The following is a 17,326-nucleotide window of genomic DNA, read 5'->3' on the forward strand; positions in this document are numbered from 1 at the left end:
CACGGCGCACGCACCCAGCACTCAGCAGCCAAGCCGCCCCCGCCCGCCGAGCGGGGCGGAGCGGGCGCGGAGCCCGCGGACTCCATGTCCCGGCATGCCCGAGCCGCGGCTGCGCGGCGGGGCCGGGCCGGGCAGCGGCGGGGCCGGGCCGGGCAGCGGCGGGGCCCCGCGGGGAGCGGCCGGAGGAGGGACCGGCCCTTATAAATGGCGCCCAAGCAGGACCCCAAGCCCAAGTTCCAGGAGGGTGAGTGCGGGCCGGGCTCGGGCCCGCGGCGCGGGCGGGCCGGGGGTGCCGCGGATCGCGGGCCGCGCCCGGCGCGGGGGGCTCGGCTCCGGCCCCGGGGCTCGGGATCCGCTCCCCGCGCTCCCGGCTCAGCCCCCGGTAGGTGGGAAAGATGGGTTCCCGCAGGCTTTGTCTGCTCCCGGCCCTTCTCTTTCCTCCCAGGAACACGCGGGCCCTTCCCACCCCGTTATTCTAAATATGCTTCGTTTTCCTGCGCGGATGTTCCTTGGCATTGAAACTGCTGAAATCCCTCTGGTTTGTCGGGGGTTTGTTGTAATGCCTTTGAAAAATGATTATTTATTGTCCCCCGGAAGGGAGCCCCGCGCAGGAGGATTCATGGAGGCAGCGCTGGATTCCAGCACAGCTGGAATCCACATCTGCCGCAGAGCACCGGGCTTTGGGTGAATGAGGATGATCGGGCTTATTAGGAGGCTTATTCTGTGTTTATTTTGATTTTTCTGTAATGGTTGCGGTCGAGAGCAATGCAGGTAGGATAAATAACAATAGCAATGCAGTGTAAGATGGATGCCCCGTCCCTGGAATGTCCCAGGCCGGGTTGGATGGGCTTGGAGCACCTGGGACAGTGGAAGGTGTCCCTGCCCTGGCAGGGGTGGGATGGGATGGGCTTTGGTGTAAGGAACAGGGTGTGCATCCAGGGAACAGCCCTTGTGTGAGGGAGCAGGAGCCTGCCGGGTTATCACGGAGACAAAGAGCCCTTTCTGCAAATCATCCGTGTGCTTTTTAAAAATGAATGTTCCTCAGTAACTGTGGGCATCTCTCCTAGAAAACACTGCACAGCCCTGAGGCAGGGGCGTGTCTGCCACCAGCACTGTGACAATGAGGGTGGAAATGTCACCTCTGATTGTCAGCCCCGTCTGTAGGGACATTTTAAATAAATAAAAGTACTGCCTGTGTGATGTATCAGTGTGGGCACTTCCGGGAGAGCCCTTCTGAGCCTTTCTCTTTGTTGAGACACAGAAGCATATCACAGCTCTGCAGCTTATTTCCCAAAACCGAGAGGCACTGCAGCTTCCAGCAGGGGATGTGTGCCCTCAGATATCCTGTTTTATGTACCCTGCAAATCCCACAGTGGAACCACGCAATGAGGCTTGGCCAGGAGCAGATAAAGCCAGGCTGAAGGACAATCTCATCCTGCCCCAAACCCCAGAGTGAGGGGTTGCTGCTGCCCTGTCCCACAGGCTGGGTGGGGAAGCAGCATGGGGGTCTCCCTTCCTGATTCCCCAAGCTGGGAATGCCACATGCTGCCCTTCCTGCAGGGAAGGGACACAGGTGACGGTGGCTTTGAGGTGCCAGGGGCTTCAGGCGCAGAGGTGCGATGTTAGAGGAACGCCCTGGATCAGTAACGCCCCAGAGGGGCAGCTCTGCCTGCCTGTGGCTGAGCCCAGCCTGCTGTGGGGGCTGCAGCCTGACCTGAGCCTGGGCAGCAGATCTGGGCATGCCAGGGAGGGGCAGGGATGTGGGGTTTGCTGCCAAAGGCACCAGCACTGTGACTGTGCCAGTGTGCAGCTGCTCCTGGCATCCTCAGGGATCTCTGCTCCGGGCTCCAAACAATCTCAGCTCTGGTCCCTTTGGTGGGACAGAGAAATCGCTCCTGCGGTCAGTTCCTGCCTCAGAGCCCTCCCTGGCTGCCCTGTGCTGTTCCTGGTGGCCCTCTGAGCTGTCTCTGTGCTTCCCTTGCAGGTGAGCGAGTGCTTTGTTTCCATGGACCTCTCCTTTATGAAGCCAAGGTGGGTGTGTGTGGCTGCTGCTGCTGCCCAGGAAAACAAGGACGTGTTTCTGTCTGCTGTGCCTCTAGGTGGGACCAAGGGCTGCAACTAAAATTAACAAAAACCTGTCTGAAATCAGTGTCAGGCCCTGGGGCTCCGTTCCAGAACAATTTCAGGAAGCCCAGTGGCACGGTGCAGCTATTCTGGGAAGCTCCCAGAGGCTCTTAGAACATCCCAGAACACTGCAAATATCCCAGAACACTTTGGGCCTGCAGGATTTGGTGCCTGAGCTGCTCAGGGGGAGAGGGCTGAGTGCAGTCCATGATCTTCCTCAGTGCCCAGGAGGGGCTGCACTGCAGTGACAAAGGAAGTGGCAGCCCCAGTTCTGCTTTCCAGTTCTGGCATTTTAACCACAGGAGCCTGCACTGCAGATTTGTGCCCCTGCTGCCTCAGTGTCTGAGTGCTCCCACTCCCTCTGGAAGGGAAGGAAAGGGCTCTTGGAGCTGTGTGGGTTGGAAGGTGTGCAGAAATTCCTGGGCTGCCTCAGACAGGGATTTCAGTCCTTCAGGATTTGGTGTCAGTGCGTGAAACACTCAGTTTCTCTCTTCAGGACAAAGAGTTGTAATGCTAAAATCCCACCCCAGAGCACTGAGAGGGTTTGGGCTGCTCCAAACCATTCCCACCTCAGGGCTCCTGATCTGCTCCTTGCTGCCTCTGGAACAGGAGGGTGAGGTTGTGGGAACATGGGACAATTCCCACCCTTTGTTGGGAGCTGTTGTGCCAGTGCTGCAGACAGGAGGGTGATGGAGGCTCCTGGTTTTGAGGAAATGACCATGTGCCACTCAGCCTGAGCTGGAGAGCAGCTGTGCTTGCCCTCCTTTCCCAGAGTGGAATGGGTGCTGCAGGGCAGGCTGTGCCAGCTGGGTGCTGAGGGGATGTCCCAGCTCACAAGTGGCTTTTGGCTGCCTCTTTGTACTGAGTGCATCCTTCTGAGTTTCTGCACTGGCACGGTGAGCTTGAAGTTTCATTTTAAAAAGGTTTGGCTTGTTTATTTTAAGGGTTTAATTTTAAAAGCTGCTTTGTCAGTATTAATGAATAACAACCTTGGCTTTCTTCCTGCTCCTTTGATCTGTTTTTCTCCCGTGGCTCTCAGTCGAGCAGTTGTTTTGTTCCTGACCACATCCTTGGTGTGCCACAGCAAGGTGGTCAGAGCAGCTCTTTGTGAGGGCTCGTGGCAAACAGGAGCTGTTTGTGCATCTCTGCCATGCAGAGTTAAAGCAGATTCACTTCAGGCCCTTCTAACCCCCAGCAGGGAAAATATTTTGCTGCAGAACTGTATTTGAGTCATCTTTTGCTTGGTGCTCAGCTCTTTATTCTCCAGGACAAGCAGGGGCAGGCACAGGCTGTGTGTGGCTGGATTAGCTCCAGGCTGTCAGAACAAGCACTTAGTCCTGGCTGGTTTTAAGTTGCATGTGTGGCATTTTGCAGCCGTTTCCTGAAACGGGACATTCCTCTCTGGCAATATTTTGTAGCTGAAGTGGGTACAGCACAGTGTGGTGTTGGGAAAATGTTGTATAGCCAAAGGTTCTGCCCTCTCAAACACTTGGAGGTGGCTCTGTGCGCCAGACAAATACCAATTATAATTTTGGGAGCAGTTTTTACTTCAGTGCAGGAAAAGCCCCTTTTACAGAGACTCAGATCTGGAGCCCTGCAGGTTTTACAGCAGCCTCATTCTGCCACTGCTCAGGGGGCAGTGGCAGCTGAATCTCAGCACCTCCAGAACAGGACTTGAACTTCATGGAGGAAGTGTTGAGTTGGTGGATTTGATTTGTGCAGCCAAGAAGTTCAGGGGCAGGGAAAACTCTGCAAGCTAAAGCAGCAAAATTTCCTGAGCTGTCCTTGTTTTCCCTGGGACTGACTGACCTTTCTTCTCTGTTCCAGTGTGTAAAGGTTGCCATAAAGGACAAGCAAGTGAAATACTTTATCCACTACAGTGGTTGGAATAAAAAGTAAGTACTGCATGGAATAAAAGCAGGATTTCTTTTCTTTCCAGGAAGATGCTTTGTCTGAGTGTGGGCTGGGTGCAGCAGCCCTGCCTTGTCCCTGCAGGTCCCAGATCCTCTGGGACTGACCAGAGTGATTTAATACCTGAGCTGCTGATTTAATACCTGATTTATGGAACACAGAGAATGTTGCCAAACTGGCCATTTCCTGCAGAGCTGTCAGAGGCTGCTGGGAATGCTCTGGGACATTCTGGTTGTTCAGGGTGGGAAACACTGGAGTTCCTCCCTGGCTATGAAAACTTCCTGGTTATGCCTTGGGAGGAAGGGCAGCTCCTGCTGAGGTGGGGCAGAACCACTCCGATCCCCTGCCTCTTAGCCCAGTGTTCAGGGCATTTTGGAGCACAGCTTGCTGAGGGCTGGCTTAGCAGCAGGTGCAGCCTGTGTTGCAGCTCCAGCCTCTCAGATTAAAGTAAACCTACAGATGCTTTTTCCTCCTGCAAAACTGGCAGGGTTCCAGGTGGGAGATGGCTGAGGGCTACAGGCACCTCTGTGGGATAAATGGCTGAGCCCATTAGAGATGAAAGCTTCCATGAGGTTTTTGTATTGATGTACTTTTCTCCCTTTTTTTGAGTTGTTTTCTGCCCCTCAGGTTGAATTTAGGAAACGGAGGTTTTTTTCTAGGTGATTAAAAACCTCAGCTCTTCAGACCCAGAAGTCTCAGAGGGCAGTTTCCTGTTTGGTTTGGTCTGATTTCAGTGCTGAGGACTCTTAGTCACAGCAGCCTTGATCTCTGTGATGTGCCTAAAAGCTGAAGCTCGTGTTTTAGATGTGACTTTTAATTGCATCTGCTCTCCCTGCTGCCAGAGGGCCAGGGGATGGCCCAGTGTAAACACAGCACTTACAGGGGCACAATCACTGTGTGCTGGCTCCTCTTAATGAGGCAGCATCAGTGTGGCCCTTCCTTCCCTTGTTTGTGCCATGGAGGGGCAGAGCTGCTGTCCTGATCCCGCTTTTCTTGCTTGTGCTGTTTGAGTTTTCATTTTTGCCTTCAAGCTCCAATTAAGGACATTAAAAGCGGCATTGCTGCGAGAGCCAGGGCAGCACAGCCTTCATCTGCAGCTGTCAGGGCTGGCTTGGAATTCTTTTGCCAGTGTCCAGAGTCGGGATAGCACAGAGCTCTGTCACTGTGGGGCACAGAGGTGTCACCTGGGCACGCAGCACATCTGGAAGGTCCCTTGCAGCTGGACAGGCAGGAGTGGGAAAAGCGCTCACACAGCTGAGCACTGCCTGAGCCCCAGAGGCGTTGGGCACAGCCGGAGCTGTCTCTGCAGTCTGCAGCTGCTGCCCTTGCCTCCTCTCCACCCTCGGAGGCCCTGGTGCTCCTGCAGCAATATTGGTTTGGCCACGTGCTGCTCCAAGAGTGGCAGCTGCTGAAAACTGGCACAGAACTCTTCATAAAGAGCTTTAACTGATGTGCTTTGGAATACCTCGGCCACTTTTAATGCGTTTTGTTTGGGAGAAGTTGTCAGATTGCTCAGCTGAGGCACTCTGTGTTGAAGTGGAATTCCTGCTGTAATGGCAATTTCCCCAACACCTGTTCTCTTAAATCGTTCAGATTCTGCAAATATTCATGCCATCTTGGTTCCCTTCACAGACAGAAATCAGAGCTCTTCTCCTTACAGAAAGATCCTATCCTGAATTTGTTAACCTATACAATGTTGGAATAGATAAAGGAAACTTTCTCAGTAATATACTGTGGCTACAGATATCCCATAATTTTGTAAGCATAGAGTAACTTTTTTTCCCCTGTGATGCTTCTTTTGAATGAGATTGTTCTCTCCCTCCTAAGCTGCCCATCCCTCAAGTTTGGGAAGCTGGAAATGCCAGAGGGTTACACTTCCCTGGACAGATCATTCCAGCTCCAGTCAGTGGGGAACGTTTGGTGACTTTGGCCTTGAGCTGTGCCAGTCCATGACTTGACACAAAGCAGAGTTTAGTCCCAAATTCTGTGAAGCTTTTAATTGACTGTTGTGTGTAGAAAGCAATCATGGGGGGGCTTTGAGTGATGATTTATTTCTCTCTGGGTTTTTTCCAGCTGGGATGAATGGGTTCCAGAAAGCAGAGTGCTCAAATACGTGGATACCAACCTGCAGAAACAAAAAGAACTCCAGAAGGCCAACCAGTGAGTAGTGGGGAAGGAGGGATTGTCAGGGAATGCTTGTTCAACAGAGCTTCCATCCACAGTTATCAGGGGAAGCTACTGACTTTCAAACCAAAACCAAAGAAGCTTCTTTTTCCACCAGAATCTTATTTCTGAATACGCTCTGTTTAAAGGGAACAATATGCAGAGGGGAAGATGAGAGGAGCTGCTCCAGGCAAGAAGACTTCTGGTCTGCAGCAGAAGAATGTTGAAGTGTAAGATTCTTTTTATTTAAAAATAAAAAACCCACCCCCAGCCCTGCCCAAAACACCTCCCAGACTTTGGCTCATCAGTTTTACTTTAATGGCTCTGCAGCTCAACTCCATCTCTTGTGGCACAGCCTGTGCAAAAGCACTTTAATGGCACCAAAAAGGCCTTTGTTAAAGTATTTAATTTAAAATGCCTTTTAGGTGGTGCACAGTTAATGTTGAATTGAGGTGCTGAGCAGACACACTCTGCATTTTTTGCAGTCTATTGTTGGTGGCCTGACACTCAAAAAGTGGTGATTCCTCATAAGTCCTGTGTATCTCAGTAAAATCAGTTTCTCTATAGAATTTCCTAGCTCTTCCAAGCACTTTGGAATAAAATCCTCACAATGCCTTGCCTTCTGCCATTGTGCAGCTGTCAAAACTGCATTTAAAGAGCCTTTCTTTGGCTGGTTTTGGCAAAACTAAACCAATAAATACACAATTAAAAATGGGCCTGCATCCTAAGATACCAGAAGCAAGCTCAGGCATCTACTAGAAAAACTCAATTTGAGCTGTGATTGTCAGATTTCCTTCACTCCCTCCTTTTGGTGATTCAGGAGAGATTTTATGGTAGATTTGTAGACAATCAGTCCAGCTCTGCTCATTTGTCATCTTCAGTTTGGGCAGGGTTTCATTTAATGATGAACATGGCCCTTGCTAATGGGCTGTTTTGAATCCCTAACTTCATTTGTGATCCCGGCTGTCACAAGGAAGCTGCTGAAATGCCACCAGTTCTTCAGAAGTGGATTTGGCAGCAGCCTCAGGCTGCAGGGCTCACTCAGGGGCAGGTTTGGCGTGGAATGAGAGTCGTGGCTTTGAGGAGTGCAGCACAGGTGGGGACAGGGAGTTGGGGTTGGCTTGGGATCCTGGGGCAGTTTCACTTTGGGACTGGCCAAAACCTGGCCAGGGCTGGCTGTAGCTGGCTCCTGGTCTTGGGGAAGGGGGAATCAGTGGATCTGCTGGATTCCCCTGCATCCCCTGGCTGGGTGCTCCCCTGTGCCCAGGTGCTGAGCTCCAGCTGAGTGCTGCCAGCTCAGGAGCAGCCTGCACAAGAACCACTCACTCACTGCTGTCCTCACCTGGGGTTAGACAGAACCCAGCCCAACTCTGTAGGCAGCTGATAATGATAAGTGTCATTAAAACCTAATTAAAACAGGTCTGAATGATGACCAGCACTGATTTGGCTGCTGAAGGGGCTGTTGCAGCTGGGTGTCTCCCATGTGAGTGGTGGGAGGGAGCTGATGGTGGGTGTGAGTTTGACTCAGCTGTGAGTGTGTGTTGATTGCACCGCAGGGTAATGCTTCCCAAAATACACTTCCAAAATCCAGCCTCGGGATTGTTCCCTCGTACATGGAGCTCATTGCAGACACACGAAGTACTGGTGGTGGGGAGGGGAGAAACTGTTCTAAAAGGGTGACACTGTCCTCCTCTGTGAGCCACCTTTTGTGGCACTCCTGGAGGATCTGAGGGAAAGGTGGTTTATATTAATACATTAGTTATATTAATACATCTGAGATGTATTCGCCTGCTAAGCAGGCAGTGGTGGCACTGGTGTAAGCACAGCGTGTCCCAGCAGTGCTCGGTGTGGTGAGCTGCAGGAAGGCAGGAGGGCTGTGTGGGGCTGCCCACGAGCTGTGTGTGCCCTGTCCCCAGGTTTTTCCGGCGGGATGGAGCCCACACCGTGTGCTGCCTGGAGACCCCGGCCATCTCCACACGGTGAGTGAGGCCTGGGGCAGCTGCCATGCAGGGCTGCCAGCCCGGGCCACCTCCTGCTTCTTCCCTGGCTGCTGGGCAGGCCCTGGGAGCCCTCAGCTGTCTGGGGCCCAGCGTGCCTCTCTCCTGGGTTCTTTCCTGGTTTCTTTGTTGCTCTCTGGGCAGGCCCTGGGAGCCCTCAGCTCCCCTGGGTTCTCTCCTGGGTTTTGGGCAGGCCCTGGGAGCCCTCAGCTCTCCTGGGGCCCCTCTTTTCCTCTCCCCTGAGATCTGGGCAGGCCCTGGGTGCCCTTGGCTCCCTTGGGTTCTGGGCAGGCCCTGGGTTCTCTCCTGGGTTTTGGGCAGGCCCTGGGGCCCACCTTTCCTCTCCCCTGGGTTCTGGGCGGGCCCTGGGGTCCCGTGGCTGTCCTGGATTCTCCCCTGGGTTCTCCCTGGGTTCTGGGCAGGCCCTGGGGGCCGTGGCTGTCCTGGGCTGCTTTGGCAGCCAGCAGGGCCCTGTTTGGGGCTGTTGAAAGCCCATCTGCAGCTCCTCTGCCCTGCACTTTGTGGTGGGGCTGGGTGCAGTGGGAGCACACTCCCTGTGCCCAGCTGACTCCAGGCTTTCAGCCCTGGATGCTTCTAGAGCCTGCAGCACCGAGGAGTTTTCAGGGGCCTGGGGAAGGGAGAGCTCAGAACCTGCTCCTTGTGCTGTGCCTTTGTTTGAGTCTGTTCAGGGTAACTGTTCTGCAAACTGCAGCAACTTGTTCCAAAAGCTGTGGAGCAATCTGTGATCAGATAGAAATATGTATGAAGTGCAGGTTTGGGTTTGAAATAATTGCTCATCTTCTGGTAACTGGAAACTGTAGCAGAAAAAAAATGTGTAGTTAAAGCAGGCTGCCTGTGCAACACCTTCTGACTCTGTTAAATGTAGCTCTGCTGAATCTCCGCTTCCAAAAGTTTATTCTGCATTTCATGGGCCTAAAAATCAGGAAACAGAGTTAATGGGTGCTTGAAAACTAGGAAAGGTAACCAAGTGTTCTGGAGGAAAGATATGGCACTGAGTAACAAATTAGGGAATAACATCTGGTTGTAAATTACCTAAATGGAGTTTTTAAAAACTCTGCTTCTGTTCTAATTGTTAACCTGATTTTTATCTTGTGAATTAATCCTGGGAAGGGCTCCCTGTTCGTCCCTGTTGGCTTTGGGTTTGGAAGAAAATCCTTTCTCTTCAAGGCACCAGCCCACTGTTGGTGACTTATTGTTCCCTCTGAGGGATGAGCTTTATCCTGCCCAGTTTCAGCCTCATTTCAGCTGCTTTGCCTTTAAACAAACCCTTTATTCTCCCTATCTCCAGCCCTTCCTCAGAGCTCTGCCTGTTTCCTGGCCCTGATAAACCCAGTCCAGAGCCTGAAAACAAGAGTCATTGAGGGAGTGCTCAATTTCCAAGGGATCAGTGTTGGCCTGGTAGAGTTTTATCCACCCTGTGCCCAGTTTTTGAGCAGTGGATCCAGGCTGCTCCTGGCCGGGAGCAAACTGAGAATAAATCATGGTACTCCAGCTAAAACTGGCTGAAAATGGATAGAAAATAGACAAAGTGCTCCTGCATCTTCCCTCTGCTGCAGCACTGGTAAAGCTGGAGGGTTTTTCAGTCTTTTACTGGAATTTAATTCAGTTTAGTGAGATTTTTCTGGGAATTCCCAGCACTTCCGTCTCCTTGTGCCATATTCTGTCCAAAATAAAACAGCCACAAACCTCATGTAGTCCTCCAAGAGCACTTGGGAAGGACAAAACTTCTCAAAAACAGTGAATTCTAACCTGTTCCATGAGGAATCTTGTGTACCATAGCTCTGAAGCCAAGTTGTAGCTTGTGTTTCCTCCCTGTGTCCTTAGCTAAATACTGCCCAGGCCCCTGAGGATTGCTCCCAGTGCTTGAAACATTTTCTGGCTTTCTGCTGTGGCTTCCTTAAGTATCACTCTCTTGACATGTGCACTAATTTGTGTTCTTCTTGCAGGAAAACAAAAAAGAACAAGCAGAAAAGTAAGTGTGTTTTATTTTGCATCTGAGTGGGTCTCTAGTGAAAGGTTTGTAGCTGAAATAAGAGCTGCAGCCTGCCCCAATAATTCCCTGACACCTTGTGCTGTCCCTCCTGGGGCTCTCCCTGCCCAGGAAGGGGAAGGTTCACACTTCTCTGCTTGGTACAAAATGTACTCGTTCCAGTCTGTCAGGATTTTGGGCTCTTGCAATTGCAAAGCGAAGCTGATCTGCTGAAATAATTTCCTAACTCAAACTTAGGTTTCCTTAATGAGATGGAGACATGACACAGCTGCAAAGCTGAGCTGCTGGCTCCAAAAATTCTCCCCCCAAAAATGTGACAGACTGGTGTGCTTCTAGTGCAGAGACCTCCCTCAGATAAGTGCCAGTGCAGCAGTTTAAACTGGCACAAACGGGGGACTCCCAGAACAGAAGCAATATTTAAAACAACAACAAAAAAACCCCAACAGGAGCAAAGGTGATCTGAGAAAAATCTGAGCCTTACTTTGAAATCCTTGCCCTAAATGTTGCCTGCTGTTTTCTGTGCTGCTGTGTGTGCTGTGCACAGCTCCAGGCATTGGGGAGGGGAGCAGCACCAGTGAGACTCCCCAGCCTCCCAGGAAGAAGAGGGCTCGGGTGGATCCAACTGTTGAAAGTGTGAGTATTTTCCATTCCCTCCCAGGGGTTTTGGGTGGAAAACAGAAGGGTGCTGTGCTCCCAATTAGTACCTGAGAGTAATTAGTCTGGCTTGGCTGTTCTCAGGAGGAGACGTTTATGAACAGAGTTGAAGTGAAGGTGAAGATCCCTGAAGAGCTGAAGCCATGGCTGGTGGATGACTGGGACTTGATCACCAGGCAGAAACAGGTATCTGTGAAAATCCTGCCCAGCTCTGGGGGACACCTTCCACTTTCCCAGGCTATCCATCTTGGCTGGGTTTTTTAATGCCCAATTAAACTCTTGGAGTAAGAGGAACTCTTTCCTAACCTGTATCATCTTAACCTGCTGATTTCATCCTAGACATGTCCTGGTGAGAAAGGGTTTCAGTTCAGCTTCCAGGTACAAATGTCTGCAAGAATGAGACAAACTTTGTATTCTGTTTTGCATTTGTAGCTCTTCTACCTCCCTGCCAAGAAGAACGTGGACTCCATTTTAGAGGATTATGCAAACTACAAAAAATCCCGAGGAAATACTGATAACAAGTGAGTAGTGCTCCCTGCCAGCCCTAAACACCTCCTTGGCTCTTGTTGGACTTGGATTCCATGGAAAATGGGATAAGCTTGTGAAACGTGACCCAGCCCCATGTCCAATGCCCTGTTCCAAGCCCAGGGTGATAGTGGTGCTCAGAAATCCTGAGGGAGTAATTCCAAACTGCACGTCTGCTTTCTGGATATGAGTTCTGCTTCCCCACTTGCCCTAGGCCTTTTCCTGAAGGAAGCTGATGAAACTTCCCAGAGAAGCCGTGTGGGGTGAGCTCAGTGCCCCAGGGCTCCCTCACAGAGCCAGGGGCCAGGGAGGTGCGGAGGATTTGTAAATACTCAGATGGGCAAAGCCAATTATTGTTTGTAATTACCCAGCAATCAGCCCTGAGCAAAACAAGGTGTGTTTACTCTGCAGGAGGCTTTCCTGTTTGAAAGGGAGAACAGAAAGGGAAGTAATTTTCTTCCATTCAAGAGGAAGCAGGTTATTGGCTTGTCAGGGTGTTTTAACCTGCTCTGATGTAATTGTCCTGATGCCTGTTCTAAATTTGTTGGCAGGGCGGGGTGAGGGCTGTGCTCCTCTGTCACTGCCAGGTCCTGTACAGGCAGGGTGAGGTTGGAGGCCTGCAGGAATCTGGCAGGAGAGGCCTGGGAGGAAGGGAGCAGGTGCCTGAAATACCAGGGGACTGTCCCCCTGCTCAGTGTAATTAATTCAGTATTGTCCTTTGAACATGGTGTGAGCTGGGATGAGCTTTGGGTGACAGAGAAAGCTGCTGAATGTCCCCACTGCTGCCTGTGCTTTCAGAAGGGCTGCTCCAAGTCTGGGAGCAGACTTGGTTTGCCTACATCCTGTTGCCAAACTCCTTGGTTTGCCTACATCCTGGCTCTGTTCAGAACAGCCCATTTTCCAGGGAGGTCTGGGATTGCATCCCTTCCTGTGGCTGTAGATTTTAAGGTCCCCAGACAAATTTCCTTGCAAGATGTGAAAGACCCTCCTGATTTTGGTGGTCTCCCCAAGCCAAGCCTCGCCCTGGAGCAGTCCCTGTTCCTTGGAGCAGGCCTTGCAGAGCTCTGTGTCCCCAGGGAATACGCTGTCAACGAGGTGGTGGCTGGCATCAAGGAGTATTTCAATGTCATGCTGGGCACCCAGCTGCTGTACAAGTTCGAGAGGCCCCAGTACGCCGAGATCCTGGCGGATCACCCCGACGCCCCCATGTCCCAGGTGTACGGGGCCCCACACCTCCTGAGGCTCTTTGGTGAGTGCCACCTGGGCAGGGGGGGTGGACAGCACTGGGAGGGGGTCAAGTGCTTGTTTCCCCCTCTCGAGCCTGTGACAGGCAGCTCTGAAGGGGGGGGTTCATTCCCTATCCGTGTACCCAAAAGGCTCAGAGCCATTGTGGGGTTTGGGATGGAAATGAAGTTTTAAAGTCTGGTTGGTTTGGGTGAAATTGTGTATATTGGAATAGATTCCTGGGCTGCTTTCCTGTGCTGCTGTAAGGCTGTGGGCTCACACAGTGACTTGAAGCAGTGTTTGTGACAAGTGTCTTTGCTTCGGGCAGTGCGGATCGGAGCCATGCTGGCCTACACGCCCCTGGATGAGAAGAGTCTGGCTTTGCTCTTGAACTACTTGCATGACTTCTTAAAGTGAGTACTTGTGAGGTCTTCCAGCAAGAAAGAGAGAGGTCAGGGAGCTCAGGCTGCTGTGAGGCTGCCCCTTCTCAGTGAATTGTTGTGTAACTGGGACCTGTGTGTGGGATCTTCCCCACGGCTGCAGTGAAGCCTCTCAGACTCCACTTCTCTGGTTCTGTTAATCTGCACTCCTACCCTGTCCCATCTGCTCCTTGTTGCAAAATAAATGCTTCAACATTTATTTATAGCTGCTAAAAAAAGCAGATGATAATTCCAGCAAGCTATTAAATTACACAACAGTTACTCAACAACAATTGAGCAAATGTTTAAAAAGTGATGAACTTTAGGAATGTTATTTCTGGGACAGACTGTCACCAGAGCTTTAGTGTGCTATGGTTCCCTGTAGCCGTGGGATGTTCAGGAGGGAAACATCCTATAATAATAAAGCACTTCAGTGTGAAATGAGGTGAGCTTTAAGGTCCCTTCCAACCCAAATCATTCTGTGATTCTGTGATTGGGAGCTATTGGAAGCTGAAAGAAAAGCCTCAGTAAATTCAAGACAGCTCTGAAGCAGGGCTTGACAGGAGTCAGCCTGGTGGCCAGGGAAAACCTGCCCAGATATAGCCCTGGTCCTTTGGGGCAGTCTGGGGTAAATGCAGGTGCTGGAGAGCTCTGGCTGTGAGGTAGAAATGTGAACCCAGTGAGCAGAAATCCTGAACCCATCCCATGAGAATTAATGGCACACAACCTTTACCTTTGGCCATTCCTTGTTTTGCCATCCTTCACTCAGCCCTCAAGGTCCCTGTTTGTGCAGACAGAGCTTCCTGGTGTCCTGTTCTGTTCCTCCTCCTTTGAGTAGAGCAGTACCAGATCGATTCTTGGTACAGCAGCTGCCTGAACCTCAAACAGCTTCATCCTGTTCATCCTGAGCTGCCAGCGCTCACCTGGAGCCAGAGGTGCTTGGCAGCTCGTTTGGAATGGATTTTTTGGCTGAGATTCTCAAACCCTGTTGTGTGTCTGGGCATTCACTGAACCACAGAGGATTTGGGCAAGCAGCAATGTAATGCTTTTGTTGTTTTTGTAGATATTTAGCAAAGAACTCCTCTGCGTTGTTCAGTGCCAGTGACTATGAGGTGGCCCCTCCGGAGTACCACCGGAAAGCGGTGTAACCCACGGAGCAAGGCTTGGATCCTGCACCACTGCCCACTCCTGCATCCTGTCCTTCACCTCCCCGTCACACAGCGCCTGTAAATGTAGAGTGGTTCAAGTTGTGTGTGTGAAGTGCAGCTGCCACGTGAGTCCGGAGGATTCCTTGTTCTGTCCTGGAATCTCTTGTCCCACAGTGGAAGCTCCGGGAGCTCCGTGGTGTTTCTGGCTCGGTGTGTGCATCGCTGGGATGTAAAGGAATGTGTTCTGGTGTGTCATTGTCTGGACTCAGTGCTCGTAGGGCTGCTCTCCCCAGAGGCTCAGCCTCGCTAACCTGCTTTATTCCATAGTAATGACAGACCACGAGGGCTGTGTCACCTGTCTCGGTGCTATTGACTGTCTCACTCACCCCAGTGACTTTTTGGTGTTGAAAGTTCAATGTTTGGTTCATAAATGTCTGCTTTTCATGGGGTAGTTGAAGGACTGTGACTTTTTTTTATATTCTAATGATAGGAAAATGCATTCTCATCTCGTAGTGTTTGGAAATGTTGGTCTTCGGCAGAACTGTTTTACAGATCTGCAAATAAACTTTTTTAATTTCAAATGTGGTTTCTGGTGTTTGTGTTTGCATCGGTCTCTGCCGTGTGAGTGTCCTGGCCAGGCTGAGCAAGGGAATGAGGGGTTTGGATCTCTTGAAGGCATTGCATGACTTGGCTCTGAGTAGCTGCTCTTTGCAGGCAAAATACCAGGTTTTAATCACAGATGTTACTGCAGGAAGCCACAGTGGCCAGGGAGCTGGGACCCACGCTGTGCCACGGCTGCTCTGGGGTGGGACTGAGCCTTTCCTGCAGGAGCTGAGGGGCAGGAGGGTCCCACCCGTGTCCCCAGCGTGGGGGTGAGGATGGGCTGGGCTGCCCGGGCTCAGGGAAGGTGTGAGCACATTCCCTGGACGGGAGCCCAGCAGGGTCGTGTCCCACCCTGCCCTGGTGCCCTCCTGTGCTGAGCACAGCCCCGGTGGTGCTGGGGAGGGGATGGTCCATTGGATAAGGAGCTGTTTGAAAAAGCAGCAGGATCTGCTGTTCCGTGGAAAAAGGACAATATTGAGCAATGGGGTGAGGGGAAGTTGCCATGGGAACTGAGGCAGGGCTGGGAGAAGCTGTGGCCCTTCCGAGGCAGTTCCTGCTCTGAATTCTGGTCAGGGCAGGCCGGGAGTAGGGAAAGGGGCACTGTGGGTTCCCTGCCCAGTGCCAGGCTGGGCTGGACAGTGGGGGAAGGTGGGTGCTCCTCTGCTCCCGGTGCTGCTCCAATCACTGCCTGCTCACCTCAGCCTTGTTAATTAGCCACTTCTCAGTATTTGTCCTGGCCATTACCCGGAGCCAGGATCACGTTCCAATCTGAACAATGGATTTATCCTTTGCCAACCACCCCAAGAGTGAAAATGGCCTTTTGCTGTCGGTGCTCGTGCTCACAGAACAGGGTTTGTACCAAGGCCTGTTGGGATCTTCTGGTCATTCTGTTTTATGTGGGAAGCTCCCTGGGCTCCTGCTGGCAAACCAGGGTTCCCAGGGAGAGTTCACCTGGTGCTGTGTTGCCCCTCCGAGCTGGGAGCCTCTGCTCCCTCCAGCTATCCTGGAAAGGGTGAGCTCTTCCAGGCTGGCCTGAGGCAGGAATTGTTGGCTTTCTTGGTGCCCTTGGCCCCCAAGGAGGCTGGGTGTGGTTCCTCAGACAGGGCTGTACCCCCTGGAGAAACTGAGGAGTTTGTAGGGCAGGAAGCGAGGTCTTTGCAAGGATGGACTGCTGGAGGCCAAGCCCCGTGCCCAGGAAGGGAGGCTCTTGGAAATGGAGTCTCTGGCGCAGCACGATGTGACAGAGCCTGGGGCAGCTCAGCCGGCCGAGCTCCCTGCTGGAAAAGGTGCTTTCACACACGTGAGATGATCGGTGGGGAGCAGGGAGGAGCTGTCCCTGTTGGGGTGACCCTGGCGGGAGGGCAGGGCCATGCTGTGCTAGTACAGCTGTCCCAGCTGTGCCGTTCCTGATGTCCCAGCCGTGCTGTTCCCAGTGTTTGGCTGTGCCTGCTGCCCCACGCTGTGTCCCTCTTTCCTTCCTTTGCCCCGATGCGAGGGTGGTTTCCTGTGCTGTGGGTGCCGAGGGCTGGCTCCCTCCTCGCCTCTTTTCCTGCTGCCCTTTCGAGCCTGGCCGGCACAGCAGCGCCTGTGCCAGATGCAATCCCAGTGCTGCTCCATCCCGGGGCTGCTGCCTCGGGACAGCCTGGAGAGGAGAGGGGGAGCAGAGCGATCCCAACACTGCTCCATCCCAGCACTGCTGCCTCGGGACAGCCTGGAGAGGAGAGGGGGAGCAGAGCGATCCCTGTGGCACTGCCCCAGCTCAGCCATGGCATCTGCACAGGTGAGTGCCCCATAACCATGTCCCAGTGTCCTCCATGTGCTGTGTCCTTGTGCCTTGGGCTGTGCTGGGAGCTGTGCCCTGCCCAGGGATCTGTGCTGGAGGGGCTTGGGGGCTCAGCCCTGACATGGCTGAGTGAAGGACCTGGGGCTGTCAGAGCTGCTGGGCCTTCTGGAGCTCTGTACAAGGGACAAGGAGCTTATTGCAGGGGATAAGGAGCTAACGGGTCCCAAAGCCCATTAAGGCTCCATGGGGCTCCCTGTTACCTGCAATAGGCACGTGCTCACTGGGCTTTCTGCACTCTAATGCCACACCAGGATTATGCCAAGGCTTTGCCCTACTCTCTCCTGTTAATTATTAACTGGAATTAATGAGATGAAGGGTGGAGAGATGCAGGGAGTGCTGCAGAGGAGGCTCCCCTGCCCCATCACCTCAAGGACCTGCTGGTACCCCCAGAGCAAAGGCAGCACCAAAGCCTTCAGCCCCATGTGGGTTCTGCTGCCTGTGTGGCCTTCCTGGGTGCCAGGGAGCTGTAATCAGCTTCTCTGAAGTAAAGCAGCTTTCTGCAGCTGCCCTGGGCCACGAGCAGGGGGTGCCAGGGGCTGCCAGGAGCCGTGTGTCCCCTTGAGGACCCTGCTGCTGGGTGGCACCATGAGGTTTCCATTCCCATGGCTTCACCAGCTGCTGGAGGGTCTGGAAGGCCTTGGCCAGGCAGCAGCCACTGGCTGCATGAGTGAGTGGAGGGTGGGAGTCCCATGGGATCCAGTCAG

General features: G+C 52.7%; 1 protein-coding gene across 1 annotated transcript; it reads left to right on the forward strand.

The window, feature by feature from the left end:
* The first annotated feature begins 86 nt into the window (after window positions 1-86).
* On the forward strand, window positions 87-14,757 carry MORF4L1 (mortality factor 4 like 1). Its single transcript, XM_059482088.1, has 13 exons — window positions 87-244; window positions 1,985-2,031; window positions 3,952-4,019; window positions 6,109-6,195; window positions 6,348-6,428; window positions 8,115-8,177; window positions 10,163-10,188; window positions 10,751-10,839; window positions 10,945-11,046; window positions 11,293-11,381; window positions 12,462-12,634; window positions 12,938-13,022; window positions 14,092-14,757. Exons 1-13 carry the CDS (start codon window positions 205-207, stop codon window positions 14,174-14,176), a joined length of 1,035 nt encoding a protein of 344 aa, XP_059338071.1. The 5' UTR covers window positions 87-204; the 3' UTR covers window positions 14,177-14,757.
* The last annotated feature ends 2,569 nt before the right edge of the window (window positions 14,758-17,326 follow it).

This window comes from Ammospiza nelsoni, chromosome 14, assembly GCF_027579445.1.
Source record: "Ammospiza nelsoni isolate bAmmNel1 chromosome 14, bAmmNel1.pri, whole genome shotgun sequence".
In the NCBI taxonomy this organism is placed as follows: Eukaryota; Metazoa; Chordata; class Aves; order Passeriformes; family Passerellidae; genus Ammospiza; species Ammospiza nelsoni.